The sequence below is a fragment of the Budorcas taxicolor genome, chromosome 10 (genome assembly GCF_023091745.1).
Source record: "Budorcas taxicolor isolate Tak-1 chromosome 10, Takin1.1, whole genome shotgun sequence".
NCBI classification, from domain to species: domain Eukaryota; kingdom Metazoa; phylum Chordata; class Mammalia; order Artiodactyla; family Bovidae; genus Budorcas; species Budorcas taxicolor.
In genome coordinates, this window is record NC_068919.1 from 19,090,813 (window position 1) to 19,115,237 (window position 24,425).

The 24,425-nt window shown below is 40.8% G+C and overlaps 1 protein-coding gene across 2 annotated transcripts in view; it reads left to right on the forward strand.

Annotated features, from left to right (window-relative positions):
* The first annotated feature begins 1,853 nt into the window (after window positions 1-1,853).
* The window catches only part of SENP8 (SUMO peptidase family member, NEDD8 specific), a 32,499-nt gene continuing 9,927 nt past the window's right edge, over window positions 1,854-24,425 (forward strand). The window contains exons 1-3 of one of the 2 annotated variants that reach the window (XM_052646653.1): window positions 1,854-1,901; window positions 4,027-4,104; window positions 19,017-20,269. In XM_052646653.1, the coding sequence (XP_052502613.1) occupies window positions 19,053-19,691 (639 nt within the window). In that variant the 5' untranslated portion in view covers window positions 1,854-1,901; window positions 4,027-4,104; window positions 19,017-19,052 and the 3' untranslated portion in view covers window positions 19,692-20,269. Of the gene's footprint in view, window positions 1,902-4,026; window positions 4,105-19,016; window positions 20,270-24,425 lie in introns of those variants that run through there. The other variant, XR_008199989.1, reaches the window with a different exon arrangement.

A 24,425-nucleotide genomic window follows, 5' to 3' on the forward strand; every position in this document is an offset into this window, starting at 1 on the left:
CTACAAATCTTACTTTTCCAGAAAACTGAAAAACAATAAAATAATAATTTTAAAAAAACACCCTAGTATCCTTCAAAAACAGTGCCAAAGATATATTAAAATCTACAAGAACGTGAAGCAAATAATAACACATGGAGACAGTTTTATTCATTAGTGATATGTGATTTAATCCTTACAAAAGTCCCAAAACTGTCAGGATCTGGATTACCTCACATTCTAGAAAAGAGACAAGATGAGAAGCAGGCTGTGTGATCTTACAATAGCACACACCCCCTGCCCTGGGTTTCCATGCTCTTCCCTCTCACTCTCTATAGCCACCAGATTAGACCCTCCAAACCTCGGTATCAGTTGGGTCCCTTAATCCCCACTGAGGAAATATACAAGGGTAACACCCCTTCACGATTTCATGGCAAAGTCTTTCCAATCAAAGAAAGGATCACGAGCGGGGAGAAAGATACTAAGGTCTGCCTAAGGAGAAGAGGTCTGTGGGAGAGGCTACAGCAGGAGTCGGGGGGAGAGGCGGCAGTTGATGGTGGCTACAGAGGGGCTGATACCGGATCTCTTGGGAGGTAAGAGCATCACTATGAAATAGACTATGGGAAAGCCGAGTTGGGTAGGGGAAGGGCTAGTCGGCTGAGCCGAGGGTGGGGGTTAGGAGGTCTGCTGAGAAGGGTGGCCACGACGGATCTGTCCTGGGCCAGGGGGTCGCAATGGGTTCGGGGGTAGCCGTAAGTGGGTCTGAGAAACTGTGATCCGGTCAGCTCACGGAAAGATGTAACAGAGTCTCGAGGCCCCATTAAGCGTCTAAGAGTCCGAAGGGGGTTCCAATAGGGTGTACTGGCGGGGGGGGGGGGGGGGGGGGGGGCATGATAGAACCCCAGGAGAGGTTGGAGGGCCAGGAGGGTGTCTGGCCAATGGAAGACACCATGGGTGGGGTCTACTGGGGACCCTCGGCAGCGATCGGGGATCTGGGAGGCTGCGGGGCAGACCCGCTCGCGGGGCGTCTCCGCTGGGGCGGGGCGGAGCGGCCCCGCAGGAGCCAAAGAGAGAGACTGAGACGTGGGCCGGGCCGGGCCGGGCGGCAGGGCCGCTGGGCGGCTTGGGCGGGTCTTACCTCGGGCTCCGCCGCGGTGGCCACCGCAGCCCCCTCCTCTTCGGCGGAAGCCGCCTCCCAGCCTCGGCCCCAGGGTCAGGCCGGAGGAGACTGCAAGAGACCGAGACCACCGAGGGTCGGACGGTTCCGGGAGGGTGGGCCCAGTTGCTTTAGGGTCCAGGCGAGCGGCCGCCGCGCATCCCCCGCCCTGTCAGAGAGACTCCGCCCGGCCTGGGCAGGCACATCCCCCGCTGCACCCGCCCAGCACGCGTTGCACCGCCGCCTCAACCGGTGTCGCTGCCTCTGCTGGTGCCAGAGGGCTCCTTCGCAGCCGCGTCTCAGCGTCCTGGCTGGACTCTCAGCAGCCACAGCCAACCGCCGCCGCGTCCCAGTCAGCTCCGGCCCGCGCGCCCCCGACCCCGCGCACGCGGCCCCGCCCCGCGCGACTCCCAGGCAGCAGACGAGCAGGCGCGCGCGCACTTACCTCCCACGCCCCCTACCGCCTGCGGGATCCTGCCTGGCCCCGCCCCCGCACGTGACGCCGCCAGCGAATACAACGTGCGCTTGCGCGGACACGCCCATTTCAATTGCCTCGGGCGGACACGCCCCTTCTCATCGGCCTCAGGCGGCCCCGCCCAAAACTTTCTTCCTCACTTTACGGCAGAGCTGGGAGCCTCCGCCTTAGAGGACTAGAGAGGAATGTCGCAATGTTGGGGGTAGAAAACTCTGGATTTACGACTATAGCGCAGCTTTTCCGGCCAGTACAGAGCTGTTTGGAGGCTGGTAGGGTTGGTGAGGCCCGAAGCAGGTAAGAAACCTGCTCCCTACTTTGGTTTGTTGGTCTGTGGGTCCGGGCAGGGGACCGCTTTGCGGTTCACGGAGATCTAGCGTATCTGTGCCCCATTTTCAATTATGGCAAGAATTCTCAGCGACACTCCTGTTAGCCCCCTTTCCTGGTTTCCACACACACGCCCTGTATTTCCCCGCCCCTGACCTCCGTTTCCTAGTTCTACTTTTCATTCATCCCTCAGACTTCACTGAATGGTTTCTGTGCATTGGACTCCAGAAAGTCAGAAGCAAATGAAATAGTTTCAGCTTTCTGAAGCGCTCTGTCAGAGACGAGGAGATGATTCGCAGTGGTAGTAAAGTGAAATTAAAAGTAGGGAGAAAAAACCGACAGGATACTCTTGAGCATGATTGTGTAGAAAGACTTGAGGAACCCCTTCCAAGGTGACCTTTGAGTCACTCTTAATTTTTGTTAAAAGGCTAGTGAGCAGTAGGTGGTCAAAAAAATAGAGGAGATAGAAGTAGAAAGTACAAAAGCATGTGCTAGTACTGGCCGAAAGAGTAAAAAGTTAATCAAAGAATATAGCTGGTGAAAACCACGCAAGTGTAGGCTACCCTTTAAAAAACATCGTTGTAAAGTGGTTAGGGGCAAGCGTGTGGGCCACAAGACTGTTTTCAAGATGGGAGACTTTGGGGCATAAAAGTACCATGGAACCGAGAAGACAATTCATTGGTGCGAGTATTTAACTTACAAAACCAAGAATACTCGTGGCTTTCAATCTTGTATGCACATTAGAGTCACCTGAGAAGCTTTTTAATTATAAAACAATGCAGTTGCTCCACCTGAGGCCAATTAAACCCAGGTATCGGTGTTTTTTTTCTTTAACTTCTGAGATGAGTAAGGCTGTGGGTTAAAAACCACTCAACTAGAACAAAGGAAAGCAATGAGAAGCAGGGGAGGGCAGAAGGTTGATAAAAGTGGCCCTGTAACATTAAGATGGGAGTCATCTGATGAGAAAGAGTTGGAGATGGAATGGGAGCTTGGTCAGAGTGATGAAGTTTTGCATAATGGCTCTGGAAAATGGGGGAAAGAGTCACTCCTGCCTTTCCCTCTGGCACAGTTCCATCCTTCAGTCTTAATCAGGTCCACCTCAGTTACTGCTCTCTTTCCTTTTCCCTTCCATCCAGGGTTGATCAGCTGGGGATCCAGGCTTCCAGCTCCAGGCCATCCCCATTTCTTTACCCCAAAAGATCAAAGTTGGGCTAATTTATGAGAGTCAAGAGCAAACTTCAGACCCCTAGAGATGAGTACAGTACACAGTGCCATGCCAGTTTAGAAACTGTCTTTTATAATTCATCAATCATTTGAGTAAGGAATGAGAAAGACTTAAGAATCAGCCCTATTAGGACCTCATAGTATTAGGAAAAACAAACCTTTAAAAGAGTTCTTTTGGCAGGCAGAGAAAGTCTGTGTAAGGCAAAGCCCAAGCCACTGAATGGTTTAACTAGGGTTAATTCGAAAACTTATCAGCCACCAGCTAAGAGTGAGTCACCATTGTCTGGTGTGACTAGAGTTTAGTATGAAAAGTAGGGGTGGGACAGAGATGAAGATGAAAAAGTGGGTGTGAACAGATAATGAAGAGCCTTGAATTCCATGCTAAAGTGTTTAGGTTATATTCTACAAGCAATTAATATGTATAATAAAGATGTATAAAATAAAATACATAGAAACAAATGAAGTTATTTTTACTGAAAGTTGTAAAAATATAAAAACGTGTGTGATATAGTTACATATGCGATTCCTTTCACATTAAATAACATCAGGCAGCAGGTCTGTTGTTCAGTCAGTCGTGTCCCACTCCCTGCGACCCCATGGACAGCAGCATGCTGGGCCTCCCTATCCTTCACCAACTCCCGGAGTTTACGCAAACTCATGTCCATTGAGTCGGTGTTGCCATCCAACCTCTCATCCTTTGTCGTCCCCTTCTCTCGCTTTCCATCTTTCCCAGCATCAGGGTCTTTTCTAATGAGTCAGCTCTTCCCATCAGGTGTCCAAGATATTGGCACTTCAGCATCAGTCCTTCCAATGAATATTCAGGATTGAGTTTCCTTTAGGATTGACTGGTTGGATCTCCTTGCTGTCCTAGGGACTCTCAGGAGTCTTCTCCAACACCACGTTTCAAAAGCATCGATTCTTCAGTGCTCAGCCTTCTTTATGGTACCAGGTAATTATGTAATTTCAAAATAGTGATGAGTATAAATTTTATTTTGAGACACCTGTAACAACTTTAATGTGATTTGGAAGTATATTCCTATTGGTGACAAAGACACCAGTAATATGAGGATTATTGCCTACACTTATTGAAGATGTTAAATTTCAGCTAGAGGTTATTGAAAAGTTGCAATTTTTTCCCCTAATCCAAGTTCATGGAACTGTTAATTCTAGCCACCTTCTGGTCCAAGGATCCTAGATTTAGAAATAGCTCACTGTAATGGTTTTAAACAAGATCACAACAGATCAAGTAAGTGTTTTGGAAAAGTACTTGAGCAGTGTTCACTTCTCAACCTTTCTGTTGGAATCAGCATAGGAAACTGGCAATTTCTCTTTTCCTATAATTTAGTTGCAGTAACTGCTACTAATATACTGTTGCCTAATAATTTGAGAACTGAGCTTTTGGCTATATAGGATAAGTACAAGGAAGTAAATTGGGAAAGATAGGTTAGGGCTATTTTTGTTCAAATTATTTTATGCCATGCTGTAGTTTGTACTTAATTTTGGTAGACAATGGAGAAATGTTTAAAAACTTGGAGCAGGATAATGAAACTAGAGTTCTATTTGAAAAATAATTAGCAGTAATGTACAGGTTACATTCTATCAAAAGAGAAGATAGGAATGAAGAAGCTAGACCAGCAATTAATTAAATTTTTTAAAAAACTAAATTTTATCATAAAGCACTCTCTAAAGAGTCTACTAAGTTCCTTTATTTCCCCAGTGTGACCAACCTAAAGGAAAAGATTGGACTAAATTACATGCCTTTCAACAAAGAGGTGCACACCTGTGTATAGATCTGTTAGCATTTTTCCAGGTCAAGAGGCTAGCCCTTTCTTTTGTAGTGTAGTGATAATGTTAGAACGTCTAATAAGCAGTGACTTTACCATGTATCTGGGCTTCCCTGGTGGCTCAGATGGTAAAGCTACAGTGCGGGAGACTTGGGTTCGATCCCTGGGTTGGGAACATCCCCGGGAGAAGGAATGGCAACCCACTCTAGTACTCTTGCCTGGAAAATTCCATGGACTGAGGAGCCTGGTAGGCTACAGTCCATGGGGTCGCAAAGAGTGGGACACAACTGAGCGACTTCACTTTACCATGTATCTAGGTTCCTAGATGTTGCCAAGGCCTTTCTTTGGTTATATTTCCGTCTACACCTGTGAGTTCTACAGTTGTGACTTTTAAGGTCAAGACTCGTCTCCTTGCCAATTCCTTAAACCTTCTTTGCTGGGTAAATGCATTAGTAAACAAAAAGGAAGTCCTCAAGGCCTAGGGAACCCATCTTTTTGGAGATTGACCATTGCCAGACTATAGAAAACTTACTGCTCAAATCCCAGTTACTCCCCAAATGATGTGCCTTTTTAACCATATTATTAAAAACATTAAATTTGAGGCCCAGGTGTTACTAAACCAAGTAAGTAATGTAAAGTTAGTTTTCTGGACCAGAATCTGTTTTCTTCAGCATGACTAGTTTATATTCACTTGTCTATCTACCTATTGGTATGGTTCAAGTTTCCTTTTCGTAGGGAATGGGGGAACAGGTCTGTTTTAAAGCAGAGAGAATTCTTGAATTTCTGAGGGATTTTCATTACTTACAGAAAATCTCTGAAAGTTCCTTTCTCTGGCTTCCAGTTAGATGACTACACCTTTGAGCATTGACCCATTATAAAAGCACTAGAACACAGTTGTGATACTGAAACAATTGTCCTGGTTACAGTTACTATTTTTGAGCATCTATATTGTAGATTTAAAATATCTTAGGCCTGCCTTCCCTCATGGCCAAAAAAATAAGTAAATGCTGTCACAGAGTAGTGTGATAGGTTAATAAATTCCTTCAAAACAGTAACTTGTGGATTTCTGGCTATAATTTTCCCGTTACTGTTTATTGTAGCAGCTTTGCACTTTACATTAATAGCTAAAATATGTAGATGCTGGAAATGTTTAGTCCTATTTAATAATCTGTAATTCAGACCTCATCAGATAACTCAGCAAGTATTTGTGTTAATTAACATTTAAAGATAAATTCTGTATTCACAATTGGGTCCCATCAGACCCTGTTTTCCTATCAGCACAATAAAACAAATTCATTATTTTATTTGTTCATAAAATATTTATTGAGCACCTGCTATTCACCAAGCACATTTTTGAGACTCATTAAAAGAGTTTGTACTAACAGTTTACCTTTTAACTATGGAAAAAAATAATTTACCAGGCTTTGAAATCTACAAGACAAATAATTTAAAAACGATGCCTTTTTCATTCTCTTTTAAACCAGATGTTTGCATATAGCTACTGTGTGTGCAGTGATTATTTATGAAACCAGGCAGATTATAACTTTAGCTTGACCACATCTTATCACCTAAGGTATAATATTAGCTATATACTAAATAAAATTCTGTCTACTCCTTTGTAAAATATATCTTACTCAAACCTCTCATTAAAAGTGTCCTCCCCATCCACTATATTTAGAGTCCCAGTCATTTCAAATTTTGCAATTAAGTCATTTCTCAGAAAATTTAAAATCATTTCTAGAAAAGGCTGGTATTTACACAAAGTATATAGGAAAGGGGGAAAAAAATTGTGACAACTATAGATGGAACCTTTGAAGTGTAATGGTAGACTAAGAATAAAGTTTTTTTTTCTGATCCGTGACCCCTTAACCATGCCTAATAAGTAACAGAACCATAAATAGAGAGCCTCAGTGCTAGAAGAAATCCTAAAAGGTTACTTAGTCTATCTCCCTGGCCCAAGGGAGGGCCAAATGGAATTTATGGCTGATGAGTTACCAGGCATCATCATCATACCAAATGGTTTTTCTGCTTTGAGAGCTGAATTCCTCTGTTGGTAAAAGATTCACGTGAGAGGTATATTGTTCAAATTTATAAATAATTTGGGGCTTCCCATGTGCTGCTAGAGGTAAAGAACCTACCTCCAGTGCAAGAGATGTAAGATACCTGGGGATTCAATCCCTGGGTTGGGAAGATCCCCTGGAGGAAGGCACGGCAGCCAGCTCCAGTATTCTTGCCTGGAGAATCCCGTGTACAGAGGAGCCTTGCGGGCTATGTCCATGGGGTCGCAGAGTCAGACCCCAACTGAAGCAACTTAGCACACACGCATAAATAACTTATAAAATTGAGAAATCTTATGTGTTTAACAATCTTGTGTTTTCAGGCACTGAAGATAGCAGGCATGAGTGAAAACTAATCTTTGTCTTCAAGAAAGATATAAAATCTTGATGGTAATTTTTACATGCCACTTGACACAAATCTCTGGATGGGTTAGGCTAGCATTAAAAGGAAATGTTTAATTAGGGGAAATTGAAACCAAAAAATAAGGCTTCAACTTCCTTCCTGAAAATTTTTCTGCTTAGTCTGACATGAAAAGCACATTTGGTCTTGAATGTGATTCATTTTGTGAAATTCAAATGGAATTATACATGAAAAGTTGGGTGTAATTTAATTTTAATGAACATCAGATTATATTTAAATATTTGTGTTTGAAACTTTGTGCAAGAGAGATTAGACTTGTTTTTTTCCTAGAGGACATAAGTGAGACCAGCGAGTCAAAGAAACATATATTTTGCATGTGTGTGTTAGTCACTTAGTTGTGTGGACTATAGCCTGTCAGCGTCCTCTGTCCATGATACTCTCCAGGCAGGAATACTGGAGTGAGTTGCCATTTGCTTCCGCAGGTGATCTTCCTGACCCAGGGATCAAACCCATGTCTCCCACATTGCAGGCAGGTTCTTTACCGTCTGAGCCACCAAGGAAGCCCCAGATAGATTTTAGGTGACTGTAAAAGTGAGAGGTGCTACATTTCTTTCTTGAATGAATGAAAGTAGCTGTATTTCTTGGTTATATACTCATTAGAAAAGTTGGGGGGGGAATAAAGCAATATCAAAAGTTAGAAAAAAGTTTAAAAGTATTAAAATCCTATTCTTAAAAATGTATGATTATAGACAGCTTTCATCCTTGACTAATTTTGTACAAGTTTTTATATAACCTTTCTTTTCACAGCATATTATGAGCATCTTTCTATGTCAATAAGTTATTTTTTAATGGCTGAAAAGTATTCCATTAAATGGAAACCCTGTTCTTTTACCAGTCCTCTTTTAAACTTTGGGATTATTTCCAGTTTTTCTTTTACAAATATTACTGTGGTAAACATCCTTGTTAAATTTTTGCATGTATCCTAAAGTTTCGCTTAAGATGAATTTCTGAAAGTGTAATACCTACATATTTCCAAAATATTAAAATATAATGGCAAATTATCCTTCAGAAAACTCACATTAGTTTACACTCCTGTTTACAGTGAGACTGCATTTTCCTGTAGTTACTCAGCAATGCCGGTTATTATCAGTTTTCATGTCTTTGCTAATTTAACAGGTGAACAATAAAATCTTAATTCAACGTAGATTTCTTTGATTATGAATAAGATGTTGGGTATCTTTTCGTGTGTGTATTGGCCAGCTGTATAAAGTGTTTTTAAGCTCTGTTTTAATATTTTTGTTTCACTTTTTAGCATTTAAATTTCATTCGATCTGAAATAGAATTCAATATGAGGTCTGAAGTAAGGATTTAGCTTCAGTTTTTTTCTAATCAAATGATTAACAAATTGTCCCAGTGTCATTTATTAAATTTCCCAGTTAGCATATCCCAAACATCACTGCACAGTTGGTAAGGTGTTAATAGATATTATACCAAAACAGAAAACAAAAAGTGTTCCATTGGTCAAAGGAGCTGGGAAAGAATCAGACTGAGAAAAGTTAAGTTTCTGTATTGCAGAACCTCTCCTAGCCTCTAATATGCTTCTGTGCATCGTGAGTCAACAATAAGGAGTTTGGGGATGTAGCATTTCCCTAACTTACTTAACCATGTAATCTTTTTCTTCCCTGAAATGCCTGTAAAATTCTATGAAACTGTGCTGTCCAAAATAGTAGCCATGGGACTTCCCAGGTAGTCAAGTCTTTAAGATTCCATGCTTCCAGGGGGGCTCAATCTCTGGTTGGAGAACTAAGATCCCAAATGCCACAAGGTGCAACTGAAAAAAACAAAATAGTAGCCACTGCCCACATGTAGCTATTTAAATTTGAGTTAAAATTAAATAAAATCAGTCCTTCAGTCTCACTAGCCCTTTGCCAGTGCTCAGTAGCTAGTGTGGCTAGTGGCTACTATAATGGACATTGCAGATGAAGAGCATTTCCATTGTTACTGAAAGTCCTACTGGATTGCACTGCTATAAGACATAGTGATCAGTGAAAAAGTGGAATAATCCCTATGTTTCTCCCACTGATTTGTAATGTCTTCATCATCATATTTAAAATTTCCAACTGCATGGATTTGGGTTTTTTACAGTTGTATTGACTTAGCTATTTCTGCTCTAATATTACACAGCTAGTTGTAAGTCAAACTCCTGCATGTTTTTCCCTGAGAATAGAAATGAAAAATTCCTTCCTGGGGTAGGAAGTTAGACTAAAAGGAATGAAAGCCCTTTATACATCTAAGGGGCTTCGCTGGTGGCTCAGGTGGTAAAGAATCCACCTGCAGTGCAGGAGACCTGGGTTTGATCCCTGGGTTGGGAAGATTCCCTGGAGAAGGAAGCAGTTACCCACTCCAGTATTCTGGCCTGGAGAATTCCATGGGCTATTCCATGGGGTCGCAAAGAGTCGAACACAACTGAGCGACTTCCACTTACACTTCTAAGACTCAACAGTAAAAATTTATTTGCAGAACATGATTTATATCAGGTGAGTATCCATTTATTCTACAATTATTATTTACTGAGCATATGCCCAACAAGTTTTGTTGAAGGTCCAGGGGACCAGAATGGTAAGCAGGTTTAGGCAGAGAAGATTCTTTATTCTCTTATATCATGGAGCTTATGTTTTTGGCCTGAGGGAGAGGGGGAAAATATTAATGAAGAAACAGTGAAAAAAAAACTGTCAGATAACCACAAGTGCTGTCTATTTCAGTTCCACAAGGAATTGAAATTAGGGGACAAGAGAGTGGTGGCCTCTTGTTTTGGATGAACATGGGAGAGCTCTGTGAATAAGTGGCATTTAAACTGAAATTACCCAGCACATGGTGCCAACCACTAGAAGGTTCAGGCACAGCTAGTAGCCCAGCCCTCAGGAGGAAGAAAACATGGCATGTTTGAGGAAAGTTGGTGTGGCTGGAGCTTAGTGGGCAAGGGGGAAGAGTAATGGAAATGAGGTTGGAGAGGTGCCTATGGCCATGTAATCATTGGAGGGTGGGGTGGGAGGTGGGAGGATGGATTGTAAGCAGCTAGGGTGGGAAGTTCACATTTATTCCTGAGTGTGACAGTGTACTGCCAGAGGACAGGACAGATGTCAGCTCACTTAAATGTTTAAACAGTTACTCTTGACAGCTGTATGGTGAATTTACTGGAGGGGTCAATAGTGGAAATAAGGAGACATGTTAGGCTCTATCAAGATAAGAAATAATGATGGACTTGACTGAGGTGGTGGTAGTGAAGATGGAAAGTGTTGGGACAGGTCCAGAACATTTCGGCTGTAGAATCAGCAAGACTTATCAATTGGTTTATTAGGGAATCTGGTTCCTAAGAATTAGTGATTTATGTTACAGGCCTATCAAGTATGAAAGTGTTAGTCACTCAATCATGTCTAATTCTTTGTGACCCCCTGGGCTATACTTCAGTCCATGGGATTCTCCAGGCAAGAATACTGGAGTGGGTTGCCATTCCCTTCTCCAGGGGATCTTCCCGACCCAGGGATCGAACCCAGGTCTCCTGCATTGCAGGCAGTTGGTAAAGAATCTGCCTGCAATGCAGGAGACTCTGGAGACGTGGGTTCAATCCCTGGGTCAGGAAGATTCCCTGGAGAAGGAAATGGCAACCCGCTCCAGTATTCTTGCCTGGAGAATCCCATGGACAGAGGTGCCTGGGGTTACAAAGAGTCAGACATGACTGAACCACTGACCACCACCTCTAGCTATCAAGTTTGGAGACTAACTAAACTGTTCCACTGAAGTGTCCAAGCCATCAGAGTAGGGTGAATGAAGCAGAGATAATTGCTTTCCTCTGGTGCAAAAGTGCTCTGCTAATCTCTTATTTTAAAAATCTGTGCTGATGTTGCATTTTATGCCGTTATATCCATGTTTATGTTAATAATTAAGGTATTGTAAGTCACTGATTAAAATATTTTTAGTATTTAAGATATTAAAAAATATTTAAATTGCTTAGCTCTTTTTCCCCAATGCTAGTGAAATTGAAGCTCTAGGAAGATGCATTGGAGTTAGCCTGTGTTTGATTTTTGGTGTGTGTTTGTGTGTGTGTATTGAATCTTGCTAGCAGCTAGCCATGTATGTATAGGAGCGCTGACCACATTTGTGAGCAGTTGCAGTTTGATACAATTTAAAACAAAAACTGAAGGGAGTGAGGAGGGGGAAAGAAAATTGCATTTAGAAACTACTGACTGTTAGAATCTTCACTTAAAATGATAAACAGCTGCACTTTGCACTTTACAGTGTTTAAAAACATAACTGAATGAAGCTGTTCCTTTTTTTTTTAAGGAACTCTTACTGAATACTTGGGGGGGGGGGAGAATGAATAAAGGTCACAGTTCTGGGATAGTAGGTTTTCTTTGGGGCTTTACAGTAAAGCTTATCTGGATCACTACTGTTATTTTAACCACAACAGGCATATTATCCCAAAAGTTATGAGAATTGCTACATACTTTAAAATGCTTATTAATTAAAATCTTGATGTATATTTTTGATCTTAGAAAATGAATATTTACTCATGCATCTATAAAGTAGACAGTTCTTATATCTACTAATTAAGCATTTCCTCATCAAAAATTCCAATTGAATCAGCAGTAATACCTCTAGTTAAAGGTTAATCTCTATCTTATAGATACTTTAACAAATAGCCTCAATGCTTTATTAGACCCCCAAAAGCTCTTAAAATTAATTCAGCCTAGGCATTTACAACAGATTACATTATATGGTCTAGAACAGAGACTGGCAAAGTTTTTGTCTGAGAGGCCAAACAGTAAATATGTTAGACTTCACAGGCTACTGAGCTCTTAAAGCTGAAAAATAGCCATGAAAGACTTCCCTGGTGGTTCAGTGATAAGACTCCTCGCTCCCGTTGCAGAGGGCCCAGGTTCGGTCCCTGGTCGGTGAGCTAGATCCTACCTGCTTCAAGGAAGAGTTGGCCACCACCTGTAAGACCTGTCACAGCCAAATAGATAAACATTTTTTAAAGTAGCCATAAAGAATATGTGAACTAATGAGCATGATTTTGTTCCAGTAAAACTTTAGAGAGGAAGGGAAGATTTTAAAGATGAGAGCTTAGAATTGTAGAACCCTATGGCTAGTGGTGGTGGTGGTGGTCAGTGGTTCAGTCATGTCTGATTCTTTGTAACCCCAGGCACCTCTGTCCATGGGTTTCTCCAGGCAAGAATACTGGAGTGGGTTGCCATTTCCTTCTCCAGGGAATCTTCTGACCCAGGGATTAAACCCACATCTCTAGAGTCTCCTGTGTTGCGGGCAGACTCTTTACCACTGAGCCACTGGGGAAGCCCATAGCTAGAGGAATCTTGGAGAAATCAGAGAGTCACTTGGAAACATCTTAAAGATACAGGTGCCCAGACCCTCCCCCCAGAGACAGATCACGTGTTTTAAATCTCCATAGATGATTCTGACATGCCTCCCCAGGTAGAACCACTATTTATCTGGTCCAAACCTCACTTTACAGATGAGACCCAAGGGTTTTAAATGCCTTCTCCAGAGTCAAACAACTGGTTGATTGCAGATCTGAATTGAATCCCAAATCTGCTGACTCCCAATCTAGTGTTTTTCCTACTGAAACTGCAGCTTCTTGCCTTACTTATATCAGCAGGAAATCAGAATGGTTCTTGTTGAATTATAATTTTCCCTTTAATTTTTATTTAATTGCCTGGTTTTTATAACAAATATTTAAGTCATATACACTTTAAGGATTTTAAGATGAATATTAAAAAATAGTCTCTTGTTAAAATTAAATATTTGGGGAAGTGTTCTATACTTTGAATTCAGTTTTCACTTAGCTACAGAAGTTGGAAGATACACTAAAGTAATCCCCATAATTACAAGAGTCTGCCTGCAACACAGGAGACTCTAGAGATGTGGGTTTAATCCCTGGGTCAGGAAGATCCCCTGGAGAAGGAAATGGCAACCCACTCCAGTATTCTTGCCTGGAGAAACCCATGGACAGAGGTGCCTGGGGTTACAAAGAGTCAGACATGACTGAAGCCACTGACCACCGCCACCACCAGGTTTGAGTATGCTGATGACACGCTAACAACATTGCTTCACTCAGGTTGAGAGACTACTTTTCTGTGGTGTTAGCATTCACCTCTGCTCACGTCAAAGGTAAAGTTCAAATGCACAGTCCTGCCCTGGCCGGATCTATCTTTGTACCTTTATATAAAGAGACAAACAGACTCTTTATTCTTGAGAAATCTTTAAGGTCCATTATTACCACCCAAAATATATAGGGAATGGGGAAGGAAACAAGTTTTCCTTGAGAGCTTGCCATCTACCAGAGAACGTGCTAAGTCTTTTCAGTCATGTTTCTAATTCATAAAGCAGCTCTGAGAGACAGGTTTTATTACCACCTCATTTTACTCATGAGGAAAATGAGGCCTGGAAAGAGGATGAATAGCTTGCCCAGCCAGTCGCACAGTTAGCAAGTGGAAGTCAGAGCCCAAACTCAAAGCCTCCTGGCTCCAGAACATAGAACTATACTGTATTTTAGTTTTACACACACAACTATGAGGAAGTCATTGTCTCCCCAGTATTCCTATACCTTCCACCAAGACCAAAAACATAGATCTTTTAATTGTAAAGGAATTTACTACTAATCAACAGAAGAAAACAGACAAAACACAAAACTAAAGCAAAAACAGGGATATTACAATATAAAAATGTTACATGCCTCATTTCCCTTAATTTGTATTTCCTGACTCCCTTTAAAAGTATTTCATTCATCTGACAAACATTAATTGTATCTCAGATACGCTAAGTACAGTACTCGCTGTATAGAAAGGAAATATCCCTAGGATGGTTCTAAATGGCTCCTAGTTCTTGTGCTAGGCCTACTTCCATCTCTTTTTGTCCCCTTACCCCATTAATGATGGGATCATTGCCCTTCTGGTCACTCCAACAAAATTCTCCAAACTGTTTCTTAATTCTTCTCTCTTATCTACCCTCCTCTGATCCCTTACTGATTGTCTATAATATCTTTTCCTCCTTGCCTTTCCCCTACTACCATTTCCCCTGGTTTACATCATATCCTCCTCCTACCTTTACTTTCATTAAAAATCGAATTGATCTCTATCTCCAATGTCTCTCCCTACCAATTAATCCTATATCCCATGCCTGAATCATCAGTCTTTCTAAAGCATTGACATAGCCATTAATGGCTCCCCATTTCCTCCAGTGTAAGTTCTAGACTTTACACCTAGAAATCAGTTTATCAGCACCTAACTTCTAATAATCTTCCTCCAACCTTCATCTGCATCCCTGTTCCCACTTCATTCCAGCCAGAGTGGACTAAACTTAAAGGCACTTTCCTTGCCTCTGCCTTCTAAATGCCCTCCTCCATGCATCCACCTCTCTGCTTTTCAAGAGCCCACTTTTATGCCACTTTCTCCTTGAAGACTTTCCTAATTTGAGCTCTCCATCCATTTCCCTTTTGAATTCATTTTATTTGTGGTTTACCAGTTTTTTTCTTTTGAGTATAAGCCACCTTACACATCTTTATATTTTCCATGACACCTGCATTAGATGTGTGTGTCTTAGTCACTCAGTCGTGTCTGACTGTTTGTTACCCCATGGACTGCAGCCCACCAGGCTCCTCTGTCCATGAAATTCTCCAGGCAAGAATACTGGAGTGGGTTGCCATTTCCTTCTCCATCTGCATTAGCTACTTGATAGGTATTTATTGAGTAAAAGAGATATATATATTCATTATGGGTTCATTATAACATAATAGGGTTAAGCTCAGTGAGGGTAAAAACTATGACTTTTATTCCCATTTTGATTTTCTAGCCCCTAGCACATAGGAAACATTCAGTAAACATTTGTTCAGTGTGATATACTACAGTTACCAGATGCTGGGATGTAAATTTCCTGATGACCCAGTAGATATCCAGAAATGCTACCGTATGTTACATTTTTTTAAATGTTAGTTACCTGTGTTTCTTCATTTAATATTGACACATACCCTGTGGTAAAGGTCATGTATTAATATTCTCACTTTACAGAAAAGGAAACTGGCTTAAAGAAATGAAGTAGTTTTTTATGATGACATAACCACTGAATAACAGAATGGAGTCTAAAATTCAAGTCTTAAGATGTGAACTTTAGCGTCCATTTTCTTGGCCAAGGTGGTTTGACCAGTTTGGTTTCATTTGCTTTAGAATTGTTATGGCTAACCTATTACAATCATGCTGTATGGAAGGAAAGTTATGACCAACCTAGATAGCATATTAAAAAGCAGAGACTCATTACTTTGCCAACAAAGGTCCGTCTAATCTAGGTTATGGTTTTTCCAGTAGTCATGTGTGGATGTGAGAGTTGGACTGTGAAGAAAGCTGAGCACCAAAGAATTGATGCTTTTGAACTGTGGTGTTGGAGACGACTCTTGAGAGTCCCTTGGACTGCAAGGAGATCCAACCAGTCCATTCGAAAGGAGATCAGTCTTAGGTGTTCTTTGGAAAGAATGATGCTAAAGCTGAAACTCCAGTACTTTGGCCACCTCATGCGAAGAGTTGACTCATTGGAAAAGACTCTGATGCTAGGAGGGATTGGGGGCAGGAGGAGAAGGGGACAACAGAGGATGAGATGGCTGGATGGCATCACTGACTCGATGGACGTGAGTTTGGGTGAACTCCGGGAGTTGGTGATGGACAGGGAGGCCTGGCATGCTGCGATTCATGGAGTTGGCAAAGAGTCAGACACAACTGAGCAACTGAACTGTTTGGAATAGAATTAAGTCCTTGATTGACACATTATCTATATGCTGGATGTTTTCAAAATCAGACACACCACAAAAACTATTTTCTAAAGAAAATCTTGACCCTACTTGTGGACACATTCTCCACGGTGAGATGCATATCTATTCAGACACCCTTCTTGTTGTGAGCTTCTATCCCTAGTTGGATTTGCTCTTAATGTACAGGACTGATTTCAGCTGGCAGCTTAGAGAGCAGGTCTCCAAGTATTTAGCAAGCATTGCCATCTGGCCCTTACCACTCCTAGTAGTCACTGAAGACATGAGGGAGAGAGTCAAGAAGCCTTGCTCAAGGCGCATGCAGTCATTCCTTTTTCATACTCACATACTCTTAAGTACAGTCCCATCAGCAACCAGCTGAGCACCTAGCCTCTCCACAACTGCTTTTACTAGATAGCTGTTTGCTCTTTTCCCATCAGACTGAATATTAAAGATCATTATTAGAAATAGCACTGTGAAATTATTTCATCTTTTACAACAATATTATATACCCCATATATGTTATATATATTAATGTCCCATAATATAAAGATGTTATGGGCATTCATTATGATACTCCATGTTTTTTATGAAAATTTCTTGAGAGAAATCTGTCTGACCTTAATACAAAGAATGCTTTTACTTCTCCTGAGCAGTTGCTTTGTTTTTCCCTTATGGACATTGTGAATGTTTAACTTAACACTCTGTAGTTAGCTGCCAAAAGCTAAGAGCCAAATTTGTGGCCCACCCATAACAAACGTGCTCTATGCCTCGTTAATTTTGTTCCTAGCTCCAGTTTAGGCCGCTGCTCAAGTTATTCTTTCTTCTTAAGAAAAATCTTAATTCATGCTGTCTTATTTTATATAGATATATCCACTCATCAACAGCCTTGTATTCATTTTGAAATAGTTCATATTATGATATTCTGTATGCACAGAAAAACCATCTTTGGTACTTCCTAATTACATCATTACTTTAGCTTTCTTTTCTTCAGGAATACATTTATTTCACTCTGTGGGTTTTTGCAGGGTTTTGATGATATGAAAATGTGTCAAAAAAATTTATTGTTTTAATACTCTAACCAAGTGGTAAAATAACTGATCTAATGGCCAGAATTGATTAAATTGATGTCACTATTCTAGCCCAGTCTTTCATAGCAGTATTATTTTCTTATAATACACTTTGCTTTGTACTCTCAATCTGCATGGGGCAATTTATTGCTTTGTGATTTCTAGAAATATTGTTATGTTGCCAAGTGAGTGCATAAGCAGTGAACTCTGAGTTTAAATGTCATATCAGTATTACCACACTTAGCAGACTTCTTGTCTCTTGTCAACACCTTGCTTAAGAGGATCATGAGCATATAAATCTTACTCTATGACTTGTCTTGCTCCCACTCTTAATTTAGTCATGCCTTCCTTTGAACAAGATGTATAAATGGACATTTGTTTGCAAACCTTATTTGCTTTGATTGGTTTGGGCCTCTATCCAAATTGTCCTACCATCTTCAGTTCAGTTGCTCAGTCATGTCCAACTCTTTGCAACCCCGTGAATTGCAGCACGCCAGGCCTCCCTGTCCATCACCAACTTCTGGAGTTCACTCAAACTCACGTCCATCGAGTCAGTGATGCCATCCAGCCATCTCATCCTCTGTCGTCCCCTTCTCCTCCTGCCCCCAATCCCTCCCAGCATCAGAGTCTTTTCCAATGAGTCAACTCTTCGCATGAGGTGGCCAAAGTACTGGAGTTTCAGCTTTAGCATCATTCCTTCCAAAGAAATCCCAGGGCTGACCGCCTTCAGAATGGACTGGTTGGATCTCCTTGCAGTCCAAGGGACTCTCAAGAGTCTTCTCCAACACCACAGTTCAAAAGCATCAATTCTTCGGCGCTCAGCCTTCTTCACAGTCCAGCTCTCACATTCATACATGACCACTGGAAAAAACATAGCCTTATCATCTTACTGTTATCCAATTAATAACATAAATACTATTTGAACAACATTTTATTTTATACTCTTTTTAATACCTTCAGGTAAAATTATTTGGCCTTTTCTACAACTCTCTGGGGCCTTTTTACAGATAACTAGAAACAAGGACAAAAATCGGATGATACCAGCAAATCAGTGGTAGAACTAGGGCTAGACCCGGATTGCCTGATTCCTTTGCCACGCCTCACTGCCAGAAGAATTCCTAAGTTACATTATAAACACTGTATAGTCGTCATCTTGCCCCTTGAGGTTAAAGACGGGAAGGACTGCCATTCATGTTACTAACTAGGAAGAACCAGGAGCGAATTTCGTTTGTATTTCTCCCATTGTTTTCTGTTCTTGAAATTACAGTTCCTTTTAACTACAACTCTAATCACTGTCACTTTCTACCACGCAGTGAGGAAGCAATATTTTATCTTATCTCTTGAAAATTAATGTTGAAATGGAAACTCTTTCTCTTAGTAATTAGTAACATTTAAATTGGTCTCTGATAATTCATCTTTAACGTAATTTGCCATTCTTATAATGCATATTCATTAAAGGGGCGAATATATGGTTAATGATGCAGAGTTTGATAGAACAGTTATAATTTTAACTAATATCAGCATTTTAAGAGATTTTTAAGTCTGTGCTTACTATTTCATATGGAGAATTTCCAAATTTTTCATTCTGGTTGTTAAATTAGATGTGTTTTTTTGTGTTTTTTTTTAATGTTTATCCTTAACCATGCATGGTTGCTAAACACTTTACAATTATATTTAATCTTTACCCCAAACCTTGTAAGAGCAACTGCTATTTATGATCCCCATTTTACAGTCAAGTATTGTATTCAACAGTAAATACTGTCTTCTGCCTCTCCTTCAGCTTCTGGAATTTCTGAGCAGCTCTGGTCAGTACAAGATGGACCCAGTAGTCTTGAGTTACATGGACAGTCTACTGCGGCAATCAGACGTCTCACTACTGGATCCTCCAAGCTGGCTCAATGACCATGTTATTGGGTTTGCCTTTGAGTACTTTGCCAACAGTCAATTTCATGACTGCTCTGACCAAGTCTGTTTCATCAGCCCCGAAGTTACTCAGTTCATCAAATGCACTGGCAACCCAGCAGAAATCGACATGTTCCTTGAACCCTTGGACCTCCGCAATAAGAGAGTTATATTTTTAGCCATCAATGATAATTCCAACCACGCAGCTGGGGGAACCCACTGGAGCTTGTTGGTTTATCTGCAAGATAAAAATGGCTTTTTTCATTATGATTCTTATGGTGGAAGTAACTCATTCCATGCAAAACAGGTAGCAGAGAAACTAGAGGCTTTCTTAGGCAGAAAAGGAAACAAACTGGCCTTTGTGGAAGAGAAAGCCCCTGCTCAACAAAACAGCTATGACTGTGGGATGTACGTGATATGTAACACTGAGGCCTTGTGTCAGAACTTCTTTAGACAACAGCCAGAATCACTGCTGCAGCTACTCACTCCTACATACATCACAAAGAAGAGAGAAGAATGGAAAGATCTCATTGCCAGACTTGCCAAAAATTAGCTGTTGAAATATGTTTGACTTTTGAAGTCTCTTTCTGCCTGTACCCATGAATTGGATGGCTGCAGTCTCAGTGCCTGAGGGAAGATGCCTAGGAGAGGAAAGCTTAGAATGCTTACTTTCTCCTGAGAGAATGTTGTCCTCCACATTATCCTAACGGAAAGTGTCACTTTAACCCTAACTTCAGAGCAGTATGTTCTGTGAAAGTGTCTTCAAAATACGCACCCAAACTGATTAATTCCCTTTTGGGCTCCCTTATCCACATTGGTTTAGTCCAAAGGAAAAAGATTGATCTGTAAAACAAATTGAGAATATGTGAAATTTAGAAGCAAGAAGAAAATCATACAGCAACCGAAGACTTACTGCACAGCCCACATATTTCAAGAGATCAACTAGCTGGAAGCAGATCAAGACCTAACCTAATTCAAGATTGAAGTTTTATCAGTTACTCAGTTCTGTGATACCTCCTCTTCCGTTCAACAAGCAAAGGCTTTCCCATCTATAACCTTTGCCAATACTTGATGAAGATGGTGTTAGCCCATAGTCACCCATCTAATTCCTGGAGCCCTTTAAGAAAGGGGGACTCTTAAATAACTTTGTTAAAATTAATGTCTGTGGTGGACCTCTTGTTTTGCATCTGAAACTTAGTCAAAGTTCGTTTATTTTTGAGATACAAAGGAGAAAAAGTGACCTTTCTCAACTCTTTCACTTAATTCAAAATGCAGACAGTGTAATTTTTGAAATGTGGAAACGAGTAAAATGAAGTGCTATTCCTTCTAAATTATGGATGTGTTTTTACAGTTATTTCAAATAATTTAAATGATATGTCATATACACATATTCTATTCTTAATGAGGATTAGATTACAATGTATATGAGACTTGAAAGCCAAAGATTAGCTTCAGCTGCAAAACTTATAATTTCAGCTACCTTCCTAGCCTAACCCTGCCCCCAGCCCTCATGGCTCAAAATAACCTCACCACTCAGTGACCACAGAGGCAATAACCCAGTTCCTTTTAGTCAGGAAGGGAAAACCCAGTAAGTGTAAATAAGTACAGGTCACATAGCAGGCATAAGTTGAAACTAAAAGTCAAAGAGAAAGCTACCAAAAAAATTTTCATTTCAAGTCAGTATATTTGAAATAGATAGGGATACCTAATGGAAGCTGGGAGCAGGAAAAAAAAAATTAGCAACAGGCAATCCGGCATGGAGGTGGAATAGGGAGGGAGGAATCGCAAAAGGACACAATTGCTGAAGCCAGGAGTGTAGATAATGATAAGGCAGTATTGTTTCAGTAACCGTTGGCTTAGGCATATAGTCGAGACTGAAAAGCTCGGAGTCTTCTCTGGGAAAAGTTGTTGTCTTTCTGATAATGATAGTGTAAAGTATATCTAGATGTCAGATTGTCTCCGTCTTAGAACAGTACCTGTGGGAGCAATCTTTCCTGTCTCCCTAAGATTCATCCCAGAAAGAAATTTTTTGACCGAAACTAGTACAGTCTTATGAATTAAAACCAAAGGTCTCCTTTTCCAGATACATAGCGTGATTAAATTGCACCACAGGATAGTCTACTGTGAAAGTCTGAACATGTCATTTGTGTTAACATTGTGAATGACAGGACTTAAGAGTCTTAACTTGTAATATTTTACTCGATAGCAGCCTGTTTAAGTCATACACCTGCATGACCATATACCATCGATGTTACATGGTACGTAATAGGAAAAAGATCTTTCGTTGGTATTGTGTTCCCTTGTTTTAGAGTCAGATCCAGTGTGCAAAGTTCAGCTTCAGAACATTCAGTAGTTAAGCAGGTTTTTCAAAATAGGATTGAGCAATTGCCACACTGAACCATGCTGTTTTCAGATATCCTGTTATTTTTATCTTTAGTTTTTACTATATCCATATTGACTGTATGGTTTAATAAGTATTCCATTGAAGTGGCAAAGTAGAATTTCTCAGTCATGTGACTATTTACTGATACTAAATTTTTTCTACCAGCACTTAGAAAAGAAAATGTTTAAAGAAATTTACATCCCATTGTGCGGGAAAGAGCATGAATGTTCTGACCAGTCCAAGCAGTATCAGTTATAGTCTCGGGCGGGTTTGAGATTCAGTAGCCTCATCTGCAAAATGAAATTGGATTTGATTTTACCAATTTGGGTCCTCTCCCTTTTTTTTCTTGATAAGTCTGGCTAAAGATTCATCAATTTTGCTTATCTTTTCAAAGAACCAGCTTTTCGTTTTCATTGATCTTCTCTGTAATTAAGTCCCTCTGGTCTAATGTGTTATTTAAGGTCTATGTTTCTTTTTCTGTCTGGATGCTCTGTCCATTGATGTAAGTACAGGATTACTGTTGATTTCATGATTTATTTCTGTTAATATTTGCCATATATATTGAGGTGCTCCTCTGTTAGGTGCATATATATTTGCAAGTGTTGTATCTCCTTGGATTGATCCCTTGATCACATGTAGTATCCTTTGTCTCTCGTAGCAGTCTTTTATTTTAAAGTCTATTTTGTCTGATGGAAGTATTGCTACTCTGGCTTTCCTTTGATTTCTGTTTGTGTGAAATACCCTTTTCCATCCCCTCAGTGTCCGTCCGCATGTGTTTCTAGATCTGTGGGTCTTTTGTGGGCAGCATATACACAGGTCTTGTTTTTGTATCCGTTTGGTCAGTCTGTGTTTTTTGGTTGGAGCATTTAGTCTGCTTATATTTAAGACAATTACAGGTCTGTCTGTTCTTATTGCCGTCCTGTTCATTGTTTTGGATTTGTTTTTGTAGGCCTTTCCCCTCCCCCTTCTTTTGTTGTTGTCTCTTGTGACTTGGTGACTGTCGCTGGTGTTATATTTGGATTCCTTTTTCTTTTTTTGTGTGTATATCTAGTATAGATTTTTGGTTTGCTCTTGCCATCAGCTTTTTGTGTAGCAGTCTGTTACATATGTGATTGTTTTAAGTTGCTTGTCTCTTAATTTCAAATACGTTTAAAATAGCCTGCATTTGTACTCTCCTCCTCTTATGATTATTGTTTTAGATATCATACTTTACATCTAATTGTTTTGTTTATCCTTTAAATGCTTATTGTGGATATAGATGATTTTATTACTTTTATCTTTCAACCTCCCTACTAGCTTTGTGTGTGGATGATTTCTTACCTTTCCTGTGTGTTTGCCTTTACCAGTGAGCTTTTTCTAGATGTAGGCTTTTTTGCCTAGAGAAACTCTTTTAACATGTGTTGTAAAGCTGGTTTATTGGTGCTAAATTCTTTTAGCTTTTGCTTATCTATAATGCTTTTAATTTCTCCAGCAAATCTGAATAAGGTTGTAGGTTTTCCCTCTCAGCACTTAAATATATCATGCCACTGCTTTCTTGCCTGCAGAATTGCTGCTAAAAATTAGCTTATAGCCTTATGGGAGTTCCCTGGTATGTTGTTTGTTGCTTTTCCCTTGATGCTTTTAGTATTCTCTGTTTATCTTTCATTTTTGTCATTTTGATTACAGTGCATCTTGGTATGTTCCTCTCTGGATTAATCCTTTATGGGACTCTGCTTCCTGGCCTTGGGTGTCTCTTTCCTTTCCTAGGTTAGGGAGGTTTTCTGCTATTATCTCTTCAAATATTTTCTCAGGCAGCTTCTCTCTCCTCTTCCTGGGACCCTTATAATGCAAGTATGAGTGTGCCTGATGTCTCTCAAACTGTCCTCATTTCTTTTCATTCTTTTTTTCGTTTTTCTGTTTAACAACAGTGATTTCCACTACTCTCTCTTCCAGCTCAGCGGTCTGTTCTTCTGAATCATTTCGTCTACTGTTGATTCCTTCAATAGTAGTGCATTTTTCATCTCAATTATTGTGTTGTTCATCTTTGGTTGTCCTTTTATATTTTCTGACTCTTTGTTAAAAACTTCTAACTTTTCTGTGCATCTCTTCTCCTCCATAGTTCTTTGATCATCTTTACAATTATTACTCTGAACTCTTTCTGGCCTGTCCCCACTTCACTTATTATGTCTGTATTTTTATCTTGTTCCTTCACCTAGACCATTTTCTTCTGCTGCCTCTTTTTGTCTGACCAAGCTGCTGTTTGTATTTGTGTGTGTGTTTAAACTTTATTTTGTATTGGGGTATAGCCAATGAACAATGGCGTGATAGTTTCAGGTGAACAGTGAAGGAACTCAGCCATGCATATGTTTTTGTATATGTGGTAGGTTACTTACTTTTCCTGACCTTGGAGAAGTAGCCCTCTGTAGGAGGCATCCTGTGTATCCTGCACTCCCCTCTCATAACCCAAACTATATGTTCTAGAGTGTCCTCCTGACAGGTCCGCATGGGCCCGTCTGTCGTGGCAGGCTGACTATACAGGTTGTCTGCTAAGTTTGGCATGCCCCTAGTCTGTCTGGTTGCCACGCCCTGCCTTGTGCAAATTCTGCTGCCTGTTGTTTCACAGGCCTGGTCCTGAGGTGGCCAGTTATGGAATCCTAAGGTGACCTGGGGCAGAGTCGGGGTCCTGAAGACTCTGGGACTGTTGCCCACCTACTGGCAGGTGAAGCCAGATCCTGGCAAGCGGAACTGGTTCCTGAAGTCTGGCTTCAGGGCCCAAAGTTCCCAGAGCTGCTTTCAGATCATTGGTAGGAAAGCGCCAGTTCCTGACACAGTTGGGTGTGGAGTCTGGAGTGTCCTGAAGGTTGTGTTGCCCAGCTCGTGGGCAGGGGGAGAGCCCACCTGGTCCCAGGGTAGAGTCTGGCCTGC